The 24287-nt window shown below is 49.0% G+C and overlaps 1 protein-coding gene across 1 annotated transcript in view; it reads left to right on the forward strand.

Annotated features, from left to right (window-relative positions):
- The window catches only part of LOC142557670 (cell adhesion molecule DSCAM-like), a 416825-nt gene that overhangs the window by 361178 nt on the left and 31360 nt on the right, over positions 1 to 24287 (forward strand). Inside the window, exons 13-14 of the mRNA XM_075669684.1 lie at positions 4248 to 4346; positions 15733 to 15918. Of these exons, the coding sequence (XP_075525799.1) occupies positions 4248 to 4346; positions 15733 to 15918 (285 nt within the window). The remainder of the gene's footprint in view (positions 1 to 4247; positions 4347 to 15732; positions 15919 to 24287) is intronic.

Below are 24287 nucleotides of genomic sequence, written 5' to 3' on the forward strand. Positions count from 1 at the left end.
CCGTAAGGCGTGTGAATTTTTTTGTCCAGCCCGTGCTTTAAAAAAAAAGAAAAAAAGAAGAGCTGCGTGTTAGCCTAATTAGCGACTATACATAGAGGATATGGCGTTGCGCTGCTAAACTCGAGCTCACGGGTTCAAACCATGCGTGGTCGCGGAATTCGATAGGAACAAAATGGAAAAACACTCGTGTACTTCCGTTTAGGTGCAAGTTAAATAACCCCAGGCGGTGAGAACAGAACAGGGTGCTTCATAATCATATCGCCAGACGTAAAACGGTAGAACTTGTTTAATTAAAAAAGAACAAGAAAGGAAGGTAGCTGCGTCCTGCGGCTTTTTTCTAGGGGTGTAAACGAAAGAAATTATTCTCGAGTCTGATTGCTGAGAAAAACATGTTACGATTATATTATATCGCACACCTAATGTAATGCCGTTCCCACTTGTACGTGCGCTCAACTAAGCAGCTTCTGTATTATAAACGGCTGCTTTCAGTTATACGGTGCACTATCATGAGGACAATAATGAAGCAATTAAAGGAACGGCATGCCTCACATACACGTAAAGATATTTCTAGATTTGCTGTGTTCGTTGAACAAATGTGGTTCCACTTTGGGCACCCAGTTTTAATGTGTTGCAGTCTTGCTCACATGTCGAGACTGTCAAAAAAATGTTTTCCTTGCCTGAATCAAGTTTGCAGATTTACAGGCTGTCCCAAAACGGGGCGTTTATATTGAATCAGAGCTAGGAACTTGTTCAGCTGAACCGATTAGCACCCGCGCGTTAATGCTCTCAGGAACTGGTGCGCCTCGGTACAACAGCCACGACTTTCCAGCAGCACAATCATCCGAAACAAGAGTCCTCGCTTGCATCGGCCCCTCACCTTCGAGAGTTCAAAAGTGCTGTCATTCGTCACATTCGAACAGAAACGGCTATTTGAGAATTTTTTAATAATGAATTCCGAAGTCAAATACGATCTGAATAGCAAATACCATTCGATCAGACTACATGCTCCTACTTCATTTTGCCTGTTGGCACGCTGAAGGAGATCGCCAGACAAGCTACCGAGGTTACATTGGTAAAGACGTCGCGGTCTCCCCGATTCAGCTTGAGTACGTAGGCAATATACGCACAGGTTTTGGACTCCCACGATGCACGTCAACCAATAGAACAATAGCGGAAGCTCGTGCTGGTCCTATTGGTGCATACTTGCTCTGCGAGCCTCTTCGAATGTACCTTCGCGTGTTGACCCGCTATAGGCACCGTTCTCTGTCATCGCTTTCTGCAACCCACACAGGTTCCAGCTTTTCAAGGTATCTATCGCGTCATCAGAGTATTCTGCCGTCAAAATTTTCTCCCGCTTGTATTCCGAGAATACCCAAGCGGGTTCTGCCTGAACCTTTCGTCACATTGCAGATCCCTGGAATTACCAAAAAGTCATCCGTTGCATCCATTGGCCTCAAGCAACTTACCCTGTTTCACATTTCTGCAGAATACGGAGATACTGTACAGGTGTATACCGATGGCTCTGTCACACTATATGCCTCCACTGCAGCGTTCGTCACCCCACATATTATCATCGATCGGCGGTTTAAGCTAGACCATAGGTCAACATCAACTGCCACAGAAGTTGTTGCTATCCGGGAGGCACTTCGATTTCTCTCCGGGAGCCTCCTCAAGCATGGAGGATATTCTGTCATTCCAAGCCAGCTCTTCAAACGATTGACTGTGTCCTCTGACAGGGCCCGTATTATTCAATGGCTATAGAAATTACAGGGCATCTCGACCACGCAAATAGAAATGGCCACAATGTCACCTTCCTGTGGACACCTTCATACTGTGGCGTGATAGGGAACGAACAGGCAGACGCTGAAGCGAAAATTGCTTTAGATAATGCTTGTGAAGTACGCATTCTGTTCTCACGAACAGACACAAACGGCCTACTTCGTCGCGTAATACGCAACCGTACGTTGCAACACTGGACTCAACCTGACCGACGACACAAGCGAGTACATAAATGGGACCAAGAAATGAAATTTCGTATGCCTCACAATCTCAAAAGAAGCCAAACGAGCAAGGTGCACCGGATTCGCCTTGGTGTCGCATTCACCAACCGTTATAGACATATGGTAGGTGACAGTGGTACTAGCCCAGACTGTGAGTACAGTGAGGTGCCAGAAACACTTGATCGCATATTTTGCGTGTGTTCCGCGTACGCGCAAGAACGACAGCAACTGGTCTCTTCCGTTGCAAAAATCCATAAGAGGCCGCTATCAGACGAGTTTCTTTTAGGTCCTTGGCCTAATGCAAACAGCGCAGCCCTGATAACAAATGCCGCTATAGCCTTTCTCCAAGCCACTGGGCTGGACGCATGGGTTTAGAGATGCCTCAACGCTGTGAACTTGTACATACGCATCTCTTCCTCCTACAATCACCATCATTCATCAGCCCTTTCCCTCCCTGTCCCTTCTCCCCAGTGTCTTTCTGTAAATCTCTCTCTCTCTCTCTCTCTCTTATAGGCAATATATTTTCCCTAACACTGTTCATATTAACGTTCAACAATTGCTTTCATTCCTTTTCTTCATCTGGGGCTGGGGCAACTTTTAAAAGAAACACGTTTATTCCGCTTGGAAGTTTTCACTTTTTCAATCAGTGCATTAGGATATTTGATAAATTTATCTTACATATATGTCGTGGATATATATATCTATGTATACCCTTAGATTTACCTAGAAGTGCGTTTGTCATCTCCATCTCTTCACGCCACGCAGTTAATAAACCTGTTTGTTTTTTCACTATAATGTTATCTTTGGTCATTGTCCCTGATCAATATTCCACCAACAGGTAGTGCGCGTAAAATGACACGATATCAATAAAACTTTCTTACGCAGCTTCATGTTGCAGATAGGCGGCTTCTGTGGCAAAAATTGCGCGTTGCTTTTAGAAAACGGTGTTAAAAATAGCCTTTCACCTGGCTAAAACTGCAATCGATACCAGCCGACAAGAGTCGCGGGCGCACCAAAGCAAGTAAAACCATAAGACATTTTACTGCACGGGCATTTTGCGAGAAAAACTGGGCGTCCGCCAGCGTTCGCGCAACGAACGCGCGCTCGCTAGCAGACGACGCACTTGACAACGACAACAAAATTGAAGACGTATAACCCATGCCTCAAATATGTATACGTAGCAACAAAGTGTCAATATGAATTTTCAGTTGAAATAAATCACCATTATCAGAGCGTACGCGCGCGATCGGTGTCAGCGCCCGCAGCGATATTACTTTGAATCTGCCGTCTCAACCCCTATCCAGATCGCTCACAGCGCCCTCGCACAGTTTTTTCACACGCGGCACCTTAGCGGGAGAGCGCCGTTCGGTCCACTCGGCCATTTTCTAGTACGTTCTATTTTCTTTCCTCCATGGTAATAGGTGAGCGCGATAGCTTTTACACGCCAGCATTAGTGGGAGGCAGACAAGTGCGGCCGTAGCTGTGAAAAAGTATTATTTTGTTTATCACGTTGATGTTTCTGCGATTCATGTTTTCCGAAGTGTTGAAGTATATCTGCAATAATAGCTACGCGTTCCCGTGGTTTCGAAAACGAAACGACGTTTTTACACGTGATCCGCAGTTCAGCGTGTTGCCGTAGCCATGCGTGCGATTTTGACATCCGAAACATAGAATAAAGCGCGAGTGTCTAATAATACATCACCTGCAATTTTAAGCAATAATTATGCGGTACTTAATAACAGTCGACTTACGCACAGTAATCTCATCCGAATACATCCGAAGTACCAAGATTTCATCTCCAGGCCTCGCCACTTACTGGTTTTTGAGACTTTCTTTGTCAATTTAAAATTATAATTGCTACTTAAATCGCGAACAGTATGCTGTATTCTATCACTGTAAATCATGGTCATTTCATTTCGATCGACGTCTCACAACACATTCTAGCCACTTGTCAGTCCATTTAATATCTGCCTCACAGAGAAAAAAAAACGTAAATTTTGTTTAAGCAGCGACCAGCGTATTCTACGTCAGGCGGCTACGGCGGCCAGGTCTTTATACGCTTTATACAAAGATCAAATAAAATTTATGGGAGTACAGCTAAACAAAAGCAGCACAGAACTTTGCTAGAAGAGAAAGTAACGTGGCATTTGCTAATATTATGTGTTTCTGGCGAATTGTAATCTCTGCATGCTCGGTGATTTCGCCTAATGCGGCATTTGACGCTGGGGCGTACTTCCAACTTTGCAGTTCCACCGAGCCCTCCCACCCTCGAGGTTGTCTCTGTGTCAACGAGCTCGGTCACTTTGGGTTGGTCGCTGAAGACGTCGTTCGGGAACCCCGTCACAGGTAATGCCCACACGAGCCACGATGCGCGGCGTTGGTTTCCTCTTACTACGGCGCACGAACGAGACGTTACCCACTACAGCAGGGGCTTCGCGGAACGGGCTGCCTCTCCGTTTTTCTTTTGTTTCCTTTCTTTTTTTTTTGCAGCAACGTAGGGAGTCTTTGCGGGGTTTTGGTGGTGTGATGTTCGTTACGTTTGACGCAGATCATCCCTTGACCTACGTTAGAAATACAAAAAGCAAATGAACTGCCATAGCGTGCAAGGTTCAAGCCAGCGGGCTGGAAATTGCAATGCCGTAAGCACTATGACACTAACACAGAGTATTTTTGTGTCATATAAAGAAACTGCATCTAGTGTCTCGTGGATTCCATGATTATTGCTAGTCAGACCTGTTTGCAAGAAAGCAGCCAACTGCGTGTATTTTCGCCGGGCCACGTTGAAATATTAGACAGCAGTTTAAGCTTTTAAGGGAAATAGCATTACCGCTCCGCAAACGAACCTTTCAGAAAGCGTGATAGCGTAGTTTACGTGCAGGATGCTATTCGATTACGCTTTGAATTTCGCATACAAAGTGCACCTAAGTGGTTCTATCTGCTCGCCAATCTTTGCGCGTGCATCCGAAAAATGCGAGAGCCAGCGCCATGAAAGCCGGGAGCACACTGAGTAGTGTACTTTCCCTGTCTGGCGATCTGCGGCGAAATCAGTACAAGCAGTCGACTATAGCCTACGAGGTCCCCCAATCTCAGGGGCCATATGCCGACACGTCCATCTCCCGACTTCGCTGATACGTGGCGCTACCATCCCAGACGTTTTTCTTGTTAGGCCTCGACGCGTCCGAAATGAGAAGCTATAGACCTCAGACTCTGCCCAGGCGGCGCTGCGGAAAAACCCGGCACCAGCGCCCCCATCGGAGCCTTGGCGCAAACTGAGTAGTGCAAGGAGAGCAGTCCGCAAGTGACGGTACATAGGCCACAATGGACCCTTCTCTTTCGTTTGTGTTGAGGCACGGTTTCCTAAAAATCAAGGGCCTGGAAAGCTTCTTCCGCCCATCCACGCTTCGGAAAGGAAGCTTAGCAGGGCGAAGTACGTGTGCAATATAAAATAAAGTTTCAAGCGTTATTTCGGCGTGCTGCAACTCGCAAGTACAGAGAGCATCAGATTTGTCTATAGGCATATCAGCATAAAAATCTAAGCATTTCAAATTGTTTCATATTGAATATCTCCTGAACACAAGATTTATTAAGTATCTCCTATGTTTTTATGTATATTTATTGTAATGTTTTGTCTCGCAATTATTTACAGAGAGTAAACCCTTTCATAGCCTTTTCCAGGGCAGCAAACAGAAAACGTTTTCCAAGGCAGCATGCGATCATAACGTAAGTAAGCTTCCTACAGTGCCTACGCGCTGCATCTTTCTTTCTCGCAGGAGCTATACAGCATCGCTCAGTACCTTAATTTGAACTTTTTGCAGACGCTTCGAGCAACAAGCGCGCACAAATAAATGTAAATAAATGCGACATTTTTTTGCTTTACAAATGCGCGTTATTTCGCAATTACTCATCCAGTGCTCCTAAAGCAACATTATTGCTTACATTTGAAAAACGCAGTCGAGCAGGCTCAGCACATTGCGAAGCGTGCTTGTTGTATCGGCGCAGGACATACAAAATACCGTAAGTGAAATGAACTCGCGATGCAACGATGCTCTAGAACAGGATTTTGAATTCATAAACGAACCAAAATGTTTGGTTAAGCTGACCTGCCAGATCTCTCCGTTCCATTTGTTGAGTCAACCGGAGAAAGGACGTTGTTGCGTTTCGCCTGCGACACGCGGTTTTGCCGGCGCGACTGCGGCGGGGCGGCAGACATTTTGGCCCCCTTCGTCGTCGCCGCAACGCTCCCCGCCAGGTGTTTCCAGGCGTTTCCAGGCATGTTCCGATGCCACGTGTCTTCATGTGCGTGTGTGAGTGTATGTGCCATTGTGCCCGAACCAGGCGATGCGAAAGCAGGGATCACCCTCTCATTCCAGTCATTGTGCCCGACCGGCAGCGCTACGACAGTGTGCGTCACCATTAGCCCATTGTACATTCACGTGCTCGTCTATTGAGGGATTCCTTCTTGCCCTCAACTGCGAGAGTATAAAAACAGCTGCCCCCGGACGCCAAAAGGAGGGCTCCGATTTCTTCTGTTGAGTAAAGTGCTCTCCCGTCTCTCTACTTCGGTCAACCTGACCGCCAACTCTTTGCGATGTTAAAATAAACAAGTTGTTTTGTTGTTACCAGTCGACTCATGCTTTGCCGGGACCTTCGGATGCTTCCAGTTGCACCCCAGGCCGCCAGGCCAACGCTACCCTTGGGGCTTGCGACCCAGGTACAACCACGGGCGTCAGCGCCGAGTTCCCAACAACCGATCGTACCAAGCGGTGCGATCCAAACAACGTCTGTTAAAAGGCGGAGATATCGATGGCACATAAGCAAGATGGCTCGCAACGTTGTTTTTTCTGTTACCAACGAAGTGGCGGCTGCAAATTCTTGAGTTTTCGCTTAGTTAACACGGTCCTCCGTCAGGCCTACGCAACACAACTACAGAAGAACAAAATTGTCGCACTTTCTCATGCGAGCCGCTGTGTTGTGGGGAATGCAAGTAATCCGATTACCCAACAGGTTGAACGGCCCGTATCCAGCGCTCTCACCTTTCCCCTTCATACGATCGCGATGGAAATCGGTAAAACTGAACGTTGTTATTCCGTCCTTCGCGTTCATGGCAATTTACAACACAACAGTAGCGTCGATTGCGGCGTTTCTCTGTAGCGCGCGGAGCTATCGCGGTTGCCGTCGTTTCCGTTATTAGTCTGACGAATGAGCCAGCAAGCGCTTTATGGCAGTTCGGAGGCGCGTCCGACTAGCGTAGAAATTCGTAGCTCTCTGTCTGGGTGTTAAATGCGCAAAAGGCTCGCCATATGGACCAAAATCTAGTTAAATCGTTGTTTCGCAGTCGCTAGCTGCATAGGCAACTTAGCAAGGGAGTCAGGCTTCGCACTACTCAATTACTGCCTCTTCGCACCGGCAGGTGGCGCTACGCGTCTTGCGAAACTCCAGAGTCTGACATCCATCTCGAAAACTTACGCATGTTTATCCACACTACTCTGTCGTCGAAGAGGCCTGAGACTAAGTTAAAACAGTTTACACAGTTTACACAGTCATTTGCGACGAACGAAGTGAATTCTAATAAATCAACGCTAAATTCAGTTTGAAGCGGGCGGCGGGGACTTCCGCCATGTTTTACATAAACTACGTAATGCACGCGGTAACGTTAAATCTGAGAAATAGCGTGCGTACGCTAAACGCTATACGACGTGTAGCGTTCCTGCGCACTTCAATCCCACTATTACGCTGAGCCCGCTATTACGCTACGCTAAAACTGTCTATTATTTCTAGGCAACAAAGAGGAAAGTGAAAAAAAACCACAGCGGTGCGAAGCATGGCACATTCGAGTGGTCGTTTTAGAGCGCTCCGGCAGCGCTTCAAAGGTTAACAGAGCAACCAAGATTTGCTGCGAGCATTTCTGGGCTTACATGTCAATAAAGAGGAGCGTTTAGTGCTATTTCAATCGCTCATTCTCGTAATGCAGCTTTAAAACTGCATTTCGTTATCTAAATAGCTCTGCCAGATTGCTCTGAAACAAGTCGATTGTGCCAACATCGGCAGAAGTTTACAAAGTGCTAGCATGGTAACAGCGTTTCTTAAGGTAAGTGAAACGCAGGAAAATAAGTAGGAAGCGATTCAAGCGTCAGAATTCCGCTAGCTATGCTACTGTAGCTATTTCATGCTATGCTATTGTATGCTATGTTTTGCTATTCCAAAGTTACGCTGGCTATGCACGATTGATATTCCAATTATTTTCCTTTTCGCGCTTTGTCAGTAGTATGGGCGACTCTCCGCCTACGCTATCACCGAGATCACCCGCAAGGAATAAAATTGAGAAAAAGAAATCCTTATTGACGTAGTAGTTATGTGGAAACCCGCAAGGTGGAGAGAAGTAATGAATGAAGGGAAAATCAGACATCCACCCGTTCGTAGCAATTGCTACAAAGGAAACCCATACGGGTTCTTCGAAAGAAAAGCCTCATAGTAGAAGAAAAGTTCGTCCTGGTCCGGGACTTTCGAGGAACCCGTATGGGTTTCCTTTGTAGCAATTGCTACGAACGGGTGGATGTCTGATTTTCCCTTCATTCATTACTTCTCGCCCCCTTGCGGGTTTCCGCATAACTACTACGTCAAACTCTTGCCTTTGCTTCGTGTTGTCGACAAATTCGACTGCGCCCTGCCATCTGCTAGCCACCTGGTTAGCTCAGATGGTAGAGCGGCTGCCCCGGAAAGGCGGTGGTCCCGGGTTCGAGCCCCGGACCAGGATGAATTTTTCTTCAACTATGTCAGGTATTGGTGGTGAGGTAATTCGCACTCTCCGAACCGGAGGGGATGGGGCGACAACAGACCCACCCCGCGTGCGTTTAGTGAGGGTTCGACTGCTGACCGGCGATAAGGTCCACGCCTGATCGACCGTGAACCAGAGGCATGAGACGGGAGGCGACGTCGTACGACACACACACTCAATTTAATAAAATGAAATCATGCGCGGGACATCATGAAAGAAAAAGAACATACAACTACAAGTAGTGGGCTCTAGTTCGCGGAAGGCGTGCGGGTCACACGACACACGCCCTGACGCCACTCGCGCGACACTAAGCCCACCACGTGGGAGCTATTACCCCTCGCGAAATAACAAACAAAATACGCGACACAAATACAAAATATACGCGACAATGACCACGGCAAACATTGCACTAACAGAACATACACAAATCAACACTCGATGGCTAATTAAACGGAAGATTAAACGCGATTACAAAAGTACAGTCCGGAGGGAAGTTTGAGAGATGCGGAACACGTGGCGTGGGCTTATCTGCGGAGTGTCGAGTAGGGCGTCCGAGCTGGGGAGGCGCCGGGCTGCTGGGTCCGTCGTAATCGCACGTCGCTGCCGAAGATCGGGACTGACTCGGGACCGCGTCTAGGGAGGCTCCGGCTACAGGAACTCAGGCCGCCGTCCTCACGCCTGCCTGACGCCCAATTCGCCTGCCGCTTGCCTCGCTGGTCCAGCAACTCTGTCCCCTTGTCGCAGGTCACTCCACGCTCGTTTTTCCTCTCTCCGCTCCCTCTCCCTCGCCGCGCGCCGGCTGTGACGTGAGGAACCGGTCTGGGTGCCGGCGGGATCTAGGGAGAGCGCTCCCCGCGCCGGGCACGCCGCAGCGGGAGCTGTTGGCGGCGGTGGGCCGACGCCGAGGGGTACACGCACTTTGTGACACCACCCCGGCGACAAGAATGTTATCGAATAACATTCAAAACAAAACGCAAAGTCGTGTACGCGCACTGAAGGAGTCTCTGATCGCTGCTGACGGTTACCCGCACCACCGCGTCGATGAGCGTTCTTGAGTTGTGCGAGCACTCGCGCACAAACCACTGCACCACACTTTCGCAATGTCTCGGCACTGGTATTAGCACATGACGTACAATGAAAAAGATAAATACAAAGCATGCGTCAACGAGGCCATGAAGCAACACGATGCACGGAGTAGTCTTAGTGAAAAAAAAAGAACAAAACGGAGACAACTAAAGTCTGTCCGAACTCCTCTACCCATTCATGCCAATTCAGACCCGGCTAAGGTAGTCAGCGCCCACGTTCTCCGCACCCTTGATGCTAAGGACGTTGAAGTCATACTCCTGTAGGAGCAGGGCCCACCGAAGCACCCGCGAGTTCGTGAACTGGGCTTCCTTGAGGTATCTGAGGGGTTGATGATCCGTCTGGACCGTAAATCTTTTACCGTAAAGGTAAAAGTTGAAGCGCTTTACTGCCCAGACCATGGCCAGACATTCCTTCTCAATGGCCGCATAGGCCTGTTCTCTCGGCAGGAGCTTTCGGCTGGCGTATGCAACCGGGTGAAGCACTCCCCCCTTGTCTTGTAGTAAGACAGCGCCGAGCCCCTGGTCGGAGGCGTCGGTGCGAAGCACGAATGGCTGGGAGAAGTCGGGGATCTGTAGGATGGGGGCCTCGGAGAGCAGCCTTCGCAGTTTATCGAATGCCTCCTGCTCGGTATGTCCCCATGATATCTGATTCGGCGCCCGCTTCTTCGTCAGGTCCGTCAAGGGGGTTGCGATGGTGGCATAATTTTTGATAAATTCGCGATAGTATCCGGCCAGTCCCAAGAAGGCCCTAACTTGGCGCTTGGTCGTCGGCGGGGCAGCGTTGCGTATTCTATCCAAAGTGGACTCCATGGGGCCCAACTTCCCTCCTCCAATCTTGTGTCCCAGGAAAGACAACTGATCGAACCCCAGTTCGCATTTCTTGGGGTGGACAGTCATCCCCGCCTCTCGTAGCCTCGCCAGTACTTCCCCCAAGGCATCTAAGTGGTCCTGCCAATTATTTGTCGCGATCAACAGGTCGTCGTAGTAATGGTAGACGTTGGCGATGCCGTCGAGAAGTTTCCGCATGAGTTTCGCGAAAACAGCAGGAGCAGTTTTTATGCCAAACGGCATCTTCTTGAATTGATAAAGCCCGCTGGGCGCGGAGAACGCTGTCTTCTCCTTGGATTGTTCGTCTAGAGGCACTTGCCAGTATCCCTTTGAGAGATCCATCTTCGAAAATATTTTCCGGCCTCCCACCTCAGCGATCAGACAGTCCGCTCTGGGGATCGGTTCCGAGTCGGCAATCAGAACCTCGTTGAGCCGTCGGAAATCCACGCAGAAACGGTTCGTGCCATCGGGTTTTTTTATCAGTACGGTCGGCGCGTTGTATGGTGAGTGAGACCTTTCTACCACCCCCATCTGAAGCATCGTGGAGACTTCGGCTTCCACTTCTTGTCTTACTGCGAAGGGAAGTGGGTACTGTTTTACATGTACAGGTTCTTGCGTCGTTGTGGCTAGCTTGCACACAGCCCAGTCGGTGTACCCTGGCTGCTCCGAAAACACATCACGGTGTAGGGCGATTAGGGCTCGCAACTCCTTCGCTTGCTGCGAGTGGAGTTTGTCGGAAACAGCGACGTCGCGGTAGTCTCCTCGCTCCCCCCAGGGCCACATTGGCATCCCTCGGTCGCTGGCACTTGCTGCCACCGTCACGACTGGTGTCTCAGCTGCCGGTTCCCTGGTGTGGTACTTCTTTAGCATGTTCGCATGAAACGTTTTCACAACGCCATTGATGTCAACCACGTAGTCCACCTCGCCTTTCCTTTCCTTTATGACATACGGCCCCTTCCACTTCATAGCGAGCTTGTTGTGCTCGGTAGGCAGCAGTAGGAGTACCTGGTCGCCCGGGCGCATAATCCTCGCCTTTGCTCCGCGATCATAGTATCGCTTGTAGCGCTCTCCTGCCTCATCAAGGGCCTCATGTGCCATTTGACATGTCGTTTCGAGCCTCTCTCTCAAGTCAACGACATACTGGTATGCCGTCTTGACTTCCTCCTCTAGTCTCGCTCCGGTCCAAAGCTCCTTGAGTATGGCCAGAGGACCCCGCACGTTCCGCCCGTACAATAGCTCGAATGGGGAGAACCCGGTGCTGGCCTGCGGGACTTCCCTGTAGGCGAATAGTAGCGGCTCGATGAACCTGTCCCAGTCCTTGGGCTGTTCAGTACACATGCGCCGCAACATCTTCTTCAATGTCCCATTCAGCTTCTCCACGAGGCCGTTGGCCATGGGGTGATACGGGGTCGTCGTCTGAAGACGCAACGAAAGTAGGCGTCCTACCTCTGCCATGAGTTCAGAGGTGAAGTTGGATCCCCTATCACTCAGCATCTCTTCTGGTACGCCTACTCGGGAGAAGATTTGTAGCAGTGCCTCGGCCACTCGCTCGGTTTCTATGCTCGGCAGGGCAATCGCTTCGGGAAAGCGGGTTGCATAGTCGACCAGCGTCAAGATGTATCTGTTACCTTTTCGGGTTGCTGGTTTCAACGGCCCCAGGATATCAATCGCGACTTTGCGAAACGGCGTGTCGACCAGCGGCATCTTCTCGAGTGGTACCTTCCTTACGGACCCCCGGCTGGCCGTCTTCTGACAAATGTCGCACGAAGCGACGAACTCGTGCGTATCTCTGTGCACTCCCGGCCAAAAGAAGTCGGCCAGTATGCGGTCCGTGGTCTTCTTCTTTCCAAGGTGACCCGCCATTAGCCCGCAGTGTGCCAGGTGGAGGACTTTTCCGCGATGTTGTCTCGGCACTATCAGCTGCACCGTGCTAGATCCCGAGTCTGGCACGTATTCACGGTACAGCAGACCGTCCCTCAGTTGGATGTTGAATGATCCGCCCCCCTTGCATTTCACGCTGCGTTGCTCTCTGTGTAGCTGAAAGAGCTGTCGCAGGGTAGTGTCACGCTGCTGGTCCTCCTTCATTTGTTCGGGAGTGACTTCAGCTAGGGTTGACGGCACCGGCAATCTCCGGAAGGCCTGGGAGTTCTGCTGTTGGGTCTGCCGGCGTGTGGTAACGGCAGCTACGGGCGGAGGCTGGGCTTCTGCTATCGATGGCCCCGCCCAGTTATCTTCATCCCGCGCGGAGGTTTCGCCCCACGTACCGTCTGGCTCTGCCGGGGCTCGGGCACCTTCGATGTTCCCCAGGATGAGGTCGAAGAGTGGGTCCTTCATGCATGCCGCCAAGACCTCCCCTCGGTAGTAGGGCGTGTCTATGCTTATTCGAGCCTCGGGCAAAGTTCTCACTGAACGGTCTACGAGGTAGACGGCTCGACATCGGCCTGTCATCTCCGATGGCTGGACAAGGTCCTGGTTGACGATAACGATGTTGCAGCCACTGTCCCTCAGGACCTTCACGGTCTTCCCGGCAACGCGGCCTCCGACAACAGGGAGATCCCCCGCGGCCGGTGAAGTGCCCAGATTTACAACAGGCAAGCGCTGGCCGTCCTTTAATTCGAGGTAGCCGTCCTCTTCAAGGCAGGCTAAGACATTCCTAGCAGCGGGCTGTTCCCTATTCGTGTGCTCCGGCTTCTTACTGGTACTCGTGCATTGTGACGCAACATGTCCCGGTCGGGAGCATAAGTAACAACGGAGCCCTGTTCCACTGTTGGACTGTCGCCTGCCTCGGCCCGCATCGGGATTGTCCCCGGCTTGGCCTCCTTGTCTTGCTTCCCGCTTGCCGAAGTTGACTGTGTCTCGGGCGCTCACATATTCGTCGGCTCTCTGGAGCATATCCAGGATGTCCCGGCTCTTTTTTTCCCTAAGGAACATCGCCAGCGCGGGCTTGCAGTTCTCGAGAAACTGTTCGGCTAGGAGGAGATCTTTGATTCCCTCGTAGGACTTCGGGGCCTCCGAGAGGTGGACCCATCTCTCCCAGTAATTTTCCAGCCGGGCGAAGAACTGCGATGGCGCTTCGTTGTCCTGGGGCGCTTCCGTCCTGAACTTCTTCCGGAAGCCCTCTTCTGTCAGGCGGAAGCGACGTAGGAGGGCCCGTTTCACCTTGTCGTAAGACAACGCCTCCGACGCCGGCATGCGGCCGAACACGCTAAGCGCTTCTCCCGTCAGGCACGTACTGAGGGCGGTGGCCCATTGTTCCCTCGCCCATCCGTGGGCTTCGGCCACTCGCTCAAAGCGCGTCAGGTATGCATCCAGGTCGTCCGCCTTCTCATTAAAGGGTGCCAGTAGTCTTTGGGGACTGACCCCCGCGAACTGCGCTGTCACTAGGTTCCCATTGGGCAGGCTTTCTGAGCCGCCACTACTGCTTGCGCAATCACTCTTTGCGCGGAGTAGTTCCAGCTCTTTTTCTATTTCGAGGAGACGCCGGTCGCTCCGCGCCTTGTCGCGCTCATCTTCTTCGCGTTTTTGCTGCTCCTGTTCTTTAAGGCGCTCGCGATGCACCGCCCGTTCCTCGCGCAGAAATTCCTGCAGCGCTGTCCCTTCCAGGCCCAGCTGCTTCCCGACCGCAACAAATCGTTCCGCTTCCTCGGCCATATTTCGGCCCTTTTACGCTTTTTGACAGAACGCGTTTGTTCTGCCCTCTATGCCTCGTGTTCACGGCAGATCGTGGTCAGCATGTCCTGTCGTGCGGACGCCAGTTGTCAGGTATTGGTGGTGAGGTAATTCGCACTCTCCGAACCGGAGGGGATGGGGCGACAACAGACCCACCCCGCGTGCGTTTAGTGAGGGTTCGACTGCTGACCGGCGATAAGGTCCACGCCTGATCGACCGTGAACCAGAGGCATGAGACGGGAGGCGACGTCGTACGACACACACACTCAATTTAATAAAATGAAATCATGCGCGGGACATCATGAAAGAAAAAGAACATACAACTACAAGTAGTGGGCTCTAGTTCGCGGAAGGCGTGCGGGTCACACGACACACGCCCTGACGCCACTCGCGCGACACTAAGCCCACCACGTGGGAGCTATTACCCCTCGCGAAATAACAAACAAAATACGCGACACAAATACAAAATATACGCGACAATGACCACGGCAAACATTGCACTAACAGAACATACACAAATCAACACTCGATGGCTAATTAAACGGAAGATTAAACGCGATTACAAAAGTACAGTCCGGAGGGAAGTTTGAGAGATGCGGAACACGTGGCGTGGGCTTATCTGCGGAGTGTCGAGTAGGGCGTCCGAGCTGGGGAGGCGCCGGGCTGCTGGGTCCGTCGTAATCGCACGTCGCTGCCGAAGATCGGGACTGACTCGGGACCGCGTCTAGGGAGGCTCCGGCTACAGGAACTCAGGCCGCCGTCCTCACGCCTGCCTGACGCCCAATTCGCCTGCCGCTTGCCTCGCTGGTCCAGCAACTCTGTCCCCTTGTCGCAGGTCACTCCACGCTCGTTTTTCCTCTCTCCGCTCCCTCTCCCTCGCCGCGCGCCGGCTGTGACGTGAGGAACCGGTCTGGGTGCCGGCGGGATCTAGGGAGAGCGCTCCCCGCGCCGGGCACGCCGCAGCGGGAGCTGTTGGCGGCGGTGGGCCGACGCCGAGGGGTACACGCACTTTGTGACAAACTATGAGGCTTTTTTCGAGGAACCCGTATGAGTTTCCTTTGTAGCAATTGCTACGAACGGGTGGATGTCTGATTTTCCCTTCATTCAGAAATCCTTATTATGCTGCTCGCAATTTGTCAGCTTGAATTAAAATGCACTCGTGAGCAATTTTTTCTTTCTTACATATCATCTGCATTGGAGGAACCGCCTTTCCGAAATAATGTGTTTATTTCACCTGCACTTCGGTCTTCTTTAACCATCCAATAGTCTGTCGTTGTGGAGAGGTAGGCGTCGTTAGTACGTGCTGCCAACATTTTCAGTCAATCAATCGAACGCATCTCTTGTGAACATGCTCGTCTCTATTCTCTGCGCGCAGAGTACGTGCTTCACCAGCGCAAGGAGGCCGACCACTGGCAGGAGACGCCCATCTCGACGATGCAGCCCGTGTACACGGTGCGAGATCTCGAGTGCGGCACCACGTACCAGTTCTACATGACGGCGCACAACTCGCTCGGCCGCAGCGAGCCCAGCGACGTCATCCGCGCAAAGACCGATGGCGCCGGTACGCAACGCTGCCCTCTCGGCGCGCGCGCGTGACGCGCACGTAAGGTGTGCGCGAGGGGAGGACACGGCCCAAGGGTGCAAGGGCCGCTTGGCTGGCGTCGCTGGGGGCACCGCTGGCGTGCGGCTGCTGCGCTCGGTACAGTGAATCCCATGGAACGCACAGCAAAGAGAACTTATCGAAGCGACATCGAGGATAGAGGGGTGCGATTTTGAGTGGCAGTTACGCTGTCGGCTTGTGTATATTCAAGTTCAAGTTTATTCATCAACGATGTCAGCTTTACAAATAATTGTATGCAAAATTAGCACTACACAGGGAGTCCCAAAGTTAGAAACTTGTCAGGGGGACTCCCATACGTGAACAAAATGAAAAAAAAAAATGAACGAGATACAGATCAAGCATTGGTTACGGTGGCTTTACAGGCAATTTGATAAAATAAGGAACAGTGCGAAGAAACAAGAAAGTATAAAGCTGTTTACTAAGACAAAAATTGCGAAAAAAACTTGTGTAGTGAACAAGCAATGCAAATTTACAATACAATAAATATAGGAGTAATATAACATCTAGTATGATAGCTAAGTCAATTATGGTTACAACCACAAAAGTCAGTTGTTGGGATGAAGAGAGATGCTGCATAAAATATTTCTTAACTTGATTCTTGAATATATGCTCTGTGGGGGATGATTTAATGGTATGTGGAATAGAATTCCATAGTTTTATTCCCGCAAATGTGGTAGTGAACTTAGCATAGTTTGTGCGCACTTTAGGTAAAAGACGATTATTGAGTTCAGGGAACCTAGTAGTGTTAGTATTTACAAAACTTTCACTAACAAAGCCATCTATGTGTGCAATATTACGAAATAACTTATAGATCACGATTGTTAAATTTAACTGAAAGAGCTGAGGAAGCGGATGAATTTTTAAACTGCAATAAAGTGGTGTTGCATTGGATAGAAAATGACTGAAAGTCACGAGGCGAAGCGATTCTGCAGGCGTTGAAGTTGGCTGAAGTGAGCGAGGTATGTGTTTCCCCAGGCTGATCTGCAGTAAGAATGTAAGTAAGTAAGAATGTAAGTAAGAATGTAAGTAAGTAAGATATGCAGTGTGAATGTGTGCATGATAAAGGGAATGGATAATGTGCGGCTGAAAATATGAGCGGGTTTTGATTATGGCGCGTATTCCAAACGAAATCGTACGGACAAGTGACTGCGCATGAAGATTGAATTTCAGATGCCTGTCTAAAACTACGCCAGATGCCTGTCTTTCAGATGCTTGTCTAAACTACAGTGTATACGCTCCTATAACGTCAAAATTTCCACTTAGTTTGGTGCAACCTATCTGGAACGAAATTACGATGTCCCACTTACTTATTGAAACCTATGCGGAACGACATTAAGCGTGTACTCTCTTAGCTGCTGTTATTTTTCCAAAACGATAAAAAAAAGTTCGTAATACCGATGCGCGAGCTGAGGGCGACGTCAAAACCCTCACGCTATCGCGCAGACGTCGCAAAATTCCTTCGATACAACCAGTAGGGGAAAAAAGTGTGGCGACTATTCGTAAATTTGAAAGCGGGCGTTCCAGGTCTGAGTATCGCAATCCGGGCGCCTAATTAACAGACAATAACACTGGTCGTCGTCACGAGATTGTGCGCAGAAAAGTATGATGTGCACGACTCCGTATGTAGCTGGCAGTCGCGAAGCCTTGGCACCCTTACAATTAATAGACGTCGTTCTGGGTCCGTGTTCACAAAGCTTCTCTTGCGTAAGAGCATTTCCCACACTGGCCGACGTCGTTCGGTCGCTAGCCGCGCTCGAGCCGATCGCCGCGGCGGTGAACAATTGCAGACGGCACTTACGTAAGGGAGCTTTTCTGAATTTGGGACCTGAAGGCGCAGAGAGACGCACCGCGGACGACTCGTTTAATTCGACCCCTTCAGTGCGGTAAGAATATAGTGGCGATGTAGAACCGAAAATTTTAGCCATCGGTAGCCCGGAAGCTATATGACCACAGAAATGGTGCGCTCACGTAGCATTTCCACTCCATTGTTTTTATTTATCAGCTATGTACAACACATAGAATGAAAGAAGTCGCAGTTTCGCCCGAAAGGCGAAGCATTGATTGCAGTAACAAATTAGTAGACAGCTATACGAAGTAAGGCTAGTAGTTTTATCGGCCGCATAAATTTGTAAACATTCGCTTACTAACTAAATTAACAAAGACGTTGTCACGCGCGCACAAGCAAACATGAACGCATCTCGCGCGATGACCGCAGAAACTCGCTGTCGAAACGCTGGAGTAAGGAAGCGCGGCAGGAGCAGCGAGCGCGTTGACCTTCGTGCTGCCTCTCCCTTAAATGCGAACTAAGCGGCGAGAAACCAGCACACACGAAGCTATCAGCCACCGTCAAACCTAGACTGTCCCCCTCGCAGAGCGCGCTTTCAACATAGGGCCCGCGCGGCCGCGCCATACGCGGCAGCCGTCGGACTAAAACACCCTCCTCCCTCCCCTCCCCCTGTGCCTTTCACGCGATGGAAGAGGGCGCACTTCCTCCCCGCTTTCCTTCCTTGCGGGTACGTCTTTGATCGCATGGTTTGATTGCGTGCACTTCCTGTCTCTCTCTCATCCTTCTATATCGTTTTTCCCTACCCCAGATTAAGCTAGCCAACCAGATGCTTTTCTAGTTAACGCCCCTGCCTTGTCCTATTTTTTTCTCTTTTCTTTTTGTGTGTGCCTGACTGCTTCACTCTCTAACCATTACAGAACTCTAACTGGCAAGTGTCGCCGGCTATACGGTAGCATTGAATTAAGCGGTTACGCCTTGTGACTCCTCGGGCACTCGCTTAATAACGTGCATTCAGCCGGTTGCAACGCTAATCGCCGTTCATTTTACCCAAGCAGTACGTTCTCCTTTCTTTCGCGCATTCTCTGTTCTTCCTCCTCTAAACTTCGTTCGCAAGCACCATACAAGTGCTACACGGAACAACTAATTCACTGCACCAGCACTAAAAGATAAAGCAAGGCTATGTTTAAGGCGTGCGAAATGGGCAAACGTATAGATGAAGCGTACTAGGTGCACTGTATGGCGCGCTGTTTTGCTTGCACTCCTGTGAGTAAAGACTAGAACCGCCCTCCAGGCCTTAAGCATGTGCGTGCGTCTTTCTGAGTTACGATGTCGCCGTGCCAGATCTCCCTCGGCGACCTTACAGCAATCCAAACTTTGGACAACCTTTCAGATGACTTTCGAGGAAAAGGAGAAAAATGTGGGGCACACGTGGAAAAGGAACGAAAGAAAAAATAACACACGAGCTTCGCAAATGGAAAGGGCCGATGAAAAGCGACGCGCAGTCAATAATACAGGGCCGCCGGGATAAAACGAAAAAGGCAGACGCCGCGGCGCCTGTGTCGTGTGTTCTGCCCGCTGCGGAGCCGCACACACGCACTCGACTCAACTGCCAACACCGGACCTAGTCGCCGCGAGTCCCAGTGCGGCGGCATACGGCACGTCACCCGCCACTGTGCGCGCCAACCAATCTAGACAGTTTGGGTCGATGCTCCCTGGCCGCTCGCGTCGCGACATTGCTCCTGGGATGACGGGCAGAAATTAAAAAAAAGAGAAACAAATGTTGAAACTACGCGCAGTTTATTATTATTATTATTATTATTATTATTATTATTATTATTATTATTATTATTATTATTATTATTATTATTATTATTATTATTATTTGTACTTACATTTATTGTGTAATTCTTCGCTTACTCCGCATTTGCTGCTCTCCGAGCGAGACAGGCCCGCGTTGGAAGAAGGTGCAGCCATGAATGAAGCTATATGCGCACCCGCGGTTACACGTAGAAGAAAAAGACGAGTAATGTTTTGGCGAGAAATGATTCGGCCTGTATCTGGCGGTGATTCGATTCCACGTATTCGCACCTTAATTTCGCTCGGCAATGAAAGCGCGCTTGGTCGAACAGCATCTGATAGAAGCGCAGAGGAGACAGCGATCGATGCAGCTATAAGATTGTTATTTGCGTTGCTCCTTTCGTTACGTGTTGCACTGATTTGTTTAATCCTTTCGTGCGCCGCCGTGGCGTGTTGTCGCTTTTTATTTTATTCGCTCGTGAAGACTCAAGATTTCTCAAGATCCTTTCACGCCTCACGTTCCGCACCTGCTGTAATAATAAGGTAGCGATATGGCAGGGAGAATAATAAAAAAGACATAGTTTCGGTTGGCTTAGATGTACATGGGGAAGGTTTTCTTTTTCTCTTCTTCTTCTTCTTCTTCTTTTCATTTTTTTTTTTTAGTCATGGAGTTTAACGTCTCAGAGAAGCACACGGTCTGTGAAAGACGCGGTAGTGGGGAGGAGTCCGGTTTAATTTCGACCATCTGGGGTTCTTGTACACATGCGCAACGTTCCTTGACGTTGAAAAGGGTGAAATAAAAATTTTTACAAATAGCTAGATTTTGGCGATTCTTCAAGCTTTCAACTCATCTATTGCGACAGCAGTCTCTCTCCTGACTATACCTCCAACGCTCCCAGCTCTGCACGAAGCTCCTGCAATCCCGCGCGGGATTCCGCGACGTGTGTGTGCAACAACGACGACATCACCACGACCCCTGAGACGGCGTGACGGCAACACCGACGGCGACGGCGTGATGATGATATACAACGAAAACAAGGCAGGCATGACGACTGCGACGATACTTGGTTGACTGGCATCCGGTACAGCGAAGAACTGTACTTGCAAGATGAACATCGAGGATGACTGCGGCGCTGGAAGCCGCGCTGGAAGCGACTGCTACTTGTCGCACACTTCATTCATTCATTCATTCATTCATTCATTCGTTCGTTCGTTCGTTCGTTCGTTCGTTCGTTCGTTCGTTCGTTCGTTCGTTCGTTCGTTCGTTCGTTCGTTCGTTCGTTCGTTCGTTCGTTCGCTCGTTCGTTCGTTCGTTCGTTCGTTCGTTCGTTCGTTCGTTCGTTCGTTCGTTCGTTCGTTCGTTCGTTCGTTCGTTCGTTCGTTCGTTCGTTCGTTCGTTCGCTCGTTCGTTCGTTCAGGCTGCGTGGGCCGACTGCCTGCTGTTGCCTCCGATGCGCATTCACCGACGCCAACACCCTCCGAGTCGGCGTCGCACACGTTATGCAAACCACGCACAATGTGGCACATTCGCTCAATGCTTAGCACGTCCGGCTCTCACATGCGCATTGCTGTAATGGCACGAGCTCGATCGCCAGTGGTGGTGGTGGCGGTGTGCAAGGTTTCCTTTCGCCGTAAACGATGAGAAGGTTGAAATGGCGTAACGGAACGAACCGAAAGAAAAAAAACTCAGTTTCGAACTCTTAACGACTGTCGTCAAAGTTAAAATGGATGTAGGAATCCGTACACAATATCTAGGAAGCGTGCAGCTTACTGTATTCTGCCAGGGGTGTGCCTGCAGAATAAAGGTGAGAAATCGTACAAAGACAGCAGCATAAACGGATCGGACGTTTAGGTTAGCCGCTGTGCTTTCAAATTCCTGCCGTTGTAGTCTACAGTGTTTCAGCATTAAGCCGATGTCGTCGTTTCCTTTTTTTTTTCTTAGTATGGATACAGTAATTGAAATTTATGCCTCCACGTCGCTGCGTGGCTGCTCATCCAAGTTAGCCCTCGGACAGTACCTGTGCACGACACGTAGTGCGCCGGCCCTTTTATGTGCAAGGATTTTCAATGTTAGCTCGACAACGCGTCCTCGCTTACTTTTAATGGAGAAAAATTGCTGGAGGGAAAATAAAAGAAAGTCGGGGGGAAAACGAAGGGAGAGGGGCAAGGGAACGATAAATATGCGGTAATTACACGTAACTAGGAGCGAACTTCGTATATACGTCCAAATATGTAAGCCACAGTTAAGATATATATATATATATATATATATATATATATATATATATATGTGTGTGTGTGTGTGTGTGTGTGTGTGTGTGTGTGTGTGTGTGTGTGTGTGTGTGTGTGTGTGTGTGTGTGTGTGTGTGTGTGTGTGTGTGTGTGTGTGTGTGTGTGTGTGTGTGTGTGTAAGTTAGAGCTAGATAAGCTCTTTGGCTATGTGCTTCGCGAGTCGCCTTTTCCTGCGATTTCACCCAGAGCAAAACTTGGAAACTTCTGATGGCCTAATGGTACAGAAGATGCCTCATTCGTCTTTTTTATGCATTGTACGACGTGGGATTTGCTCTATTAACGGGAGGAATGATACTTCAGCAACTGATGTGGCCGTGAACCTCGTTTTGTGGCATAATTTTAAGGGTGCGAAAGCATTCGATACTTTCTGATAACGAATCGAGTATTGACCTATTTGACTCGGTCCTCGAATCGAATAGTCGCAAATTCGCAAATGTGAATATTTTTCGAACAGTTTTTGAATGCTTATCATTGCCGGGTGTGGACGATCAATCATGAATCTAAAGAAAAATGAAGCAAATTTCACCATTACCTGCCAGAGAGGACTCAGTGAGCCGGAAGATACGTGAGCAGGCTACGTCGCTCCGGTACCGTGACTGCTTCAGCTCAACCGCGATCAATGACGCTGGAATTTCGCTCAGACATGACATTTGGCAATGGGTATTGTTTGGTACTCATCATCGGTGGTGCAACTGTGTGCTCTCTTGAGAATAATCCTGAATGCGCTCGATTGCAACATTATTTGGTGCAAGAGTGACACCGTCTCCAGCGACAATATAACTAGAATATAGATGCTACCATTTAAAACTTCCTTCTGATAATACGCAACGATGTATGCTCCGAAGAAACTCGATTGTTTGTTTAAAAGGCTCCATTGGAGCTTTTGATAAGGCGTACTTGGTAATTTTACTGGGCAATGATAGAAGCTTGATAATGTAGCGAATACTGGGAGGCCAACATTAATGGTAAGAGGGCTGTTCAACATTAGAAAATTATTCGATATCCGATACGATTCTTTTTCGCCATTATTCGATTCGTATTAATTTCAGTCTCAAAAATTGATATTCGCACACTCATAATAATTTGCTACCTACTTCCTTTCTTGACAAAAAGGTAGGACATTAGGTTGTCCATCTCTAGAAAAGCTGCACTGGCCCAGTCCCAGCTGCTTTGAGCCAGGTAAACTTATACAGCTGAATGTCCCAGTTGTTCTGACAACGCCTCTCCGTCGCTTCGAATAAAGAGGCAGTCTTGATGAGAGAAATATGTCATCGCTTAGACATTGTCGTCGAGGCTGCTGGTGAGACACAGCGCAACCCTGTTGCACCACTCATTCGTGAACGTGGCGCACAGAGCGAGAACGAAGAAGAATTTGAAAATCAACGAGTCGCTCCCGTTTCCAAGGGCGCCGTCATGTCCACTGACGCTACCAACCTTACGTCGTAAAATTCCTTTTCGTTTCTTACTGTTTGTGTCAAGCGTGAACCCAAACAGAGTGAAAGAGAGAGAGAGAGAGAGAAAAGATGCGAAAGGCAGGGAGGTTAACCGGAAGGTAGATTTTCAATTCGCATTATATATATATATATATATATATATATATATATATATAGCGATATATATATATATATATATATATATATATATATATATATATATATATATATATATATATATATATATATATATATATATATATATATATATATATATATATATATATATATATATCGCTCGTGTTTGTCCTTCTTTCGCTAACCCTTCGTTGTTTTCTTTGCGCACTTCGGTGACTTCGCGCTGCAAACATAATGTCAGTTTGCTACCCTGCACTGGGGAAGGGATTGGAGACAGAAACATAAAGAAGAGCACAAACCAGGAAAAAGAGAGGTAGAAAAATAAACGCGTGACCCCAAAGTGCGAAATTCGGTTTCGCTTCTGCTCCTCTGTGCTGGTTACCCCCTGTTTGTTTCTTTGATTACTAAAGAACATGGATGCGGATTTCTAGAACTCTCTAGTTCCTTCGGCTCTAGGTGAATCGCTTATCTTCTATGTGTATTATCATAATACCTATGCGAAAGGCGCAACAATAATGTAATCATTATGACCACTTGCATTGATATGATATCAGTTGAACTATTTTATCTCATCTAATCAGGTTAATACTGTATAAGCTGGTTGATATGACTTCAGAATTTTACCCTGTAAGACACAAATGTGTTTTCCATATCGAGGTGATAAAACAAAACATGATAAATTTAGTGGTTTTGCATGTTGTTGGTTATGTTGCATTTTTTTTTCATAGTCTGATTAGCCCCAGTTAGCCGCGATTTGGCCGCTAGCTGACTGTAGGTGCGATTCCTTTCCTTCCCAGCGCGTTGGAAAATCCTTGTTGAAACTCCGAGCCGACTTTTGTTTCTTCCTTGCGCTTTCTTTTCAT

Source organism: Dermacentor variabilis, chromosome 1 (genome assembly GCF_050947875.1).
Source record: "Dermacentor variabilis isolate Ectoservices chromosome 1, ASM5094787v1, whole genome shotgun sequence".
NCBI lineage: Eukaryota > Metazoa > Arthropoda > Arachnida > Ixodida > Ixodidae > Dermacentor > Dermacentor variabilis.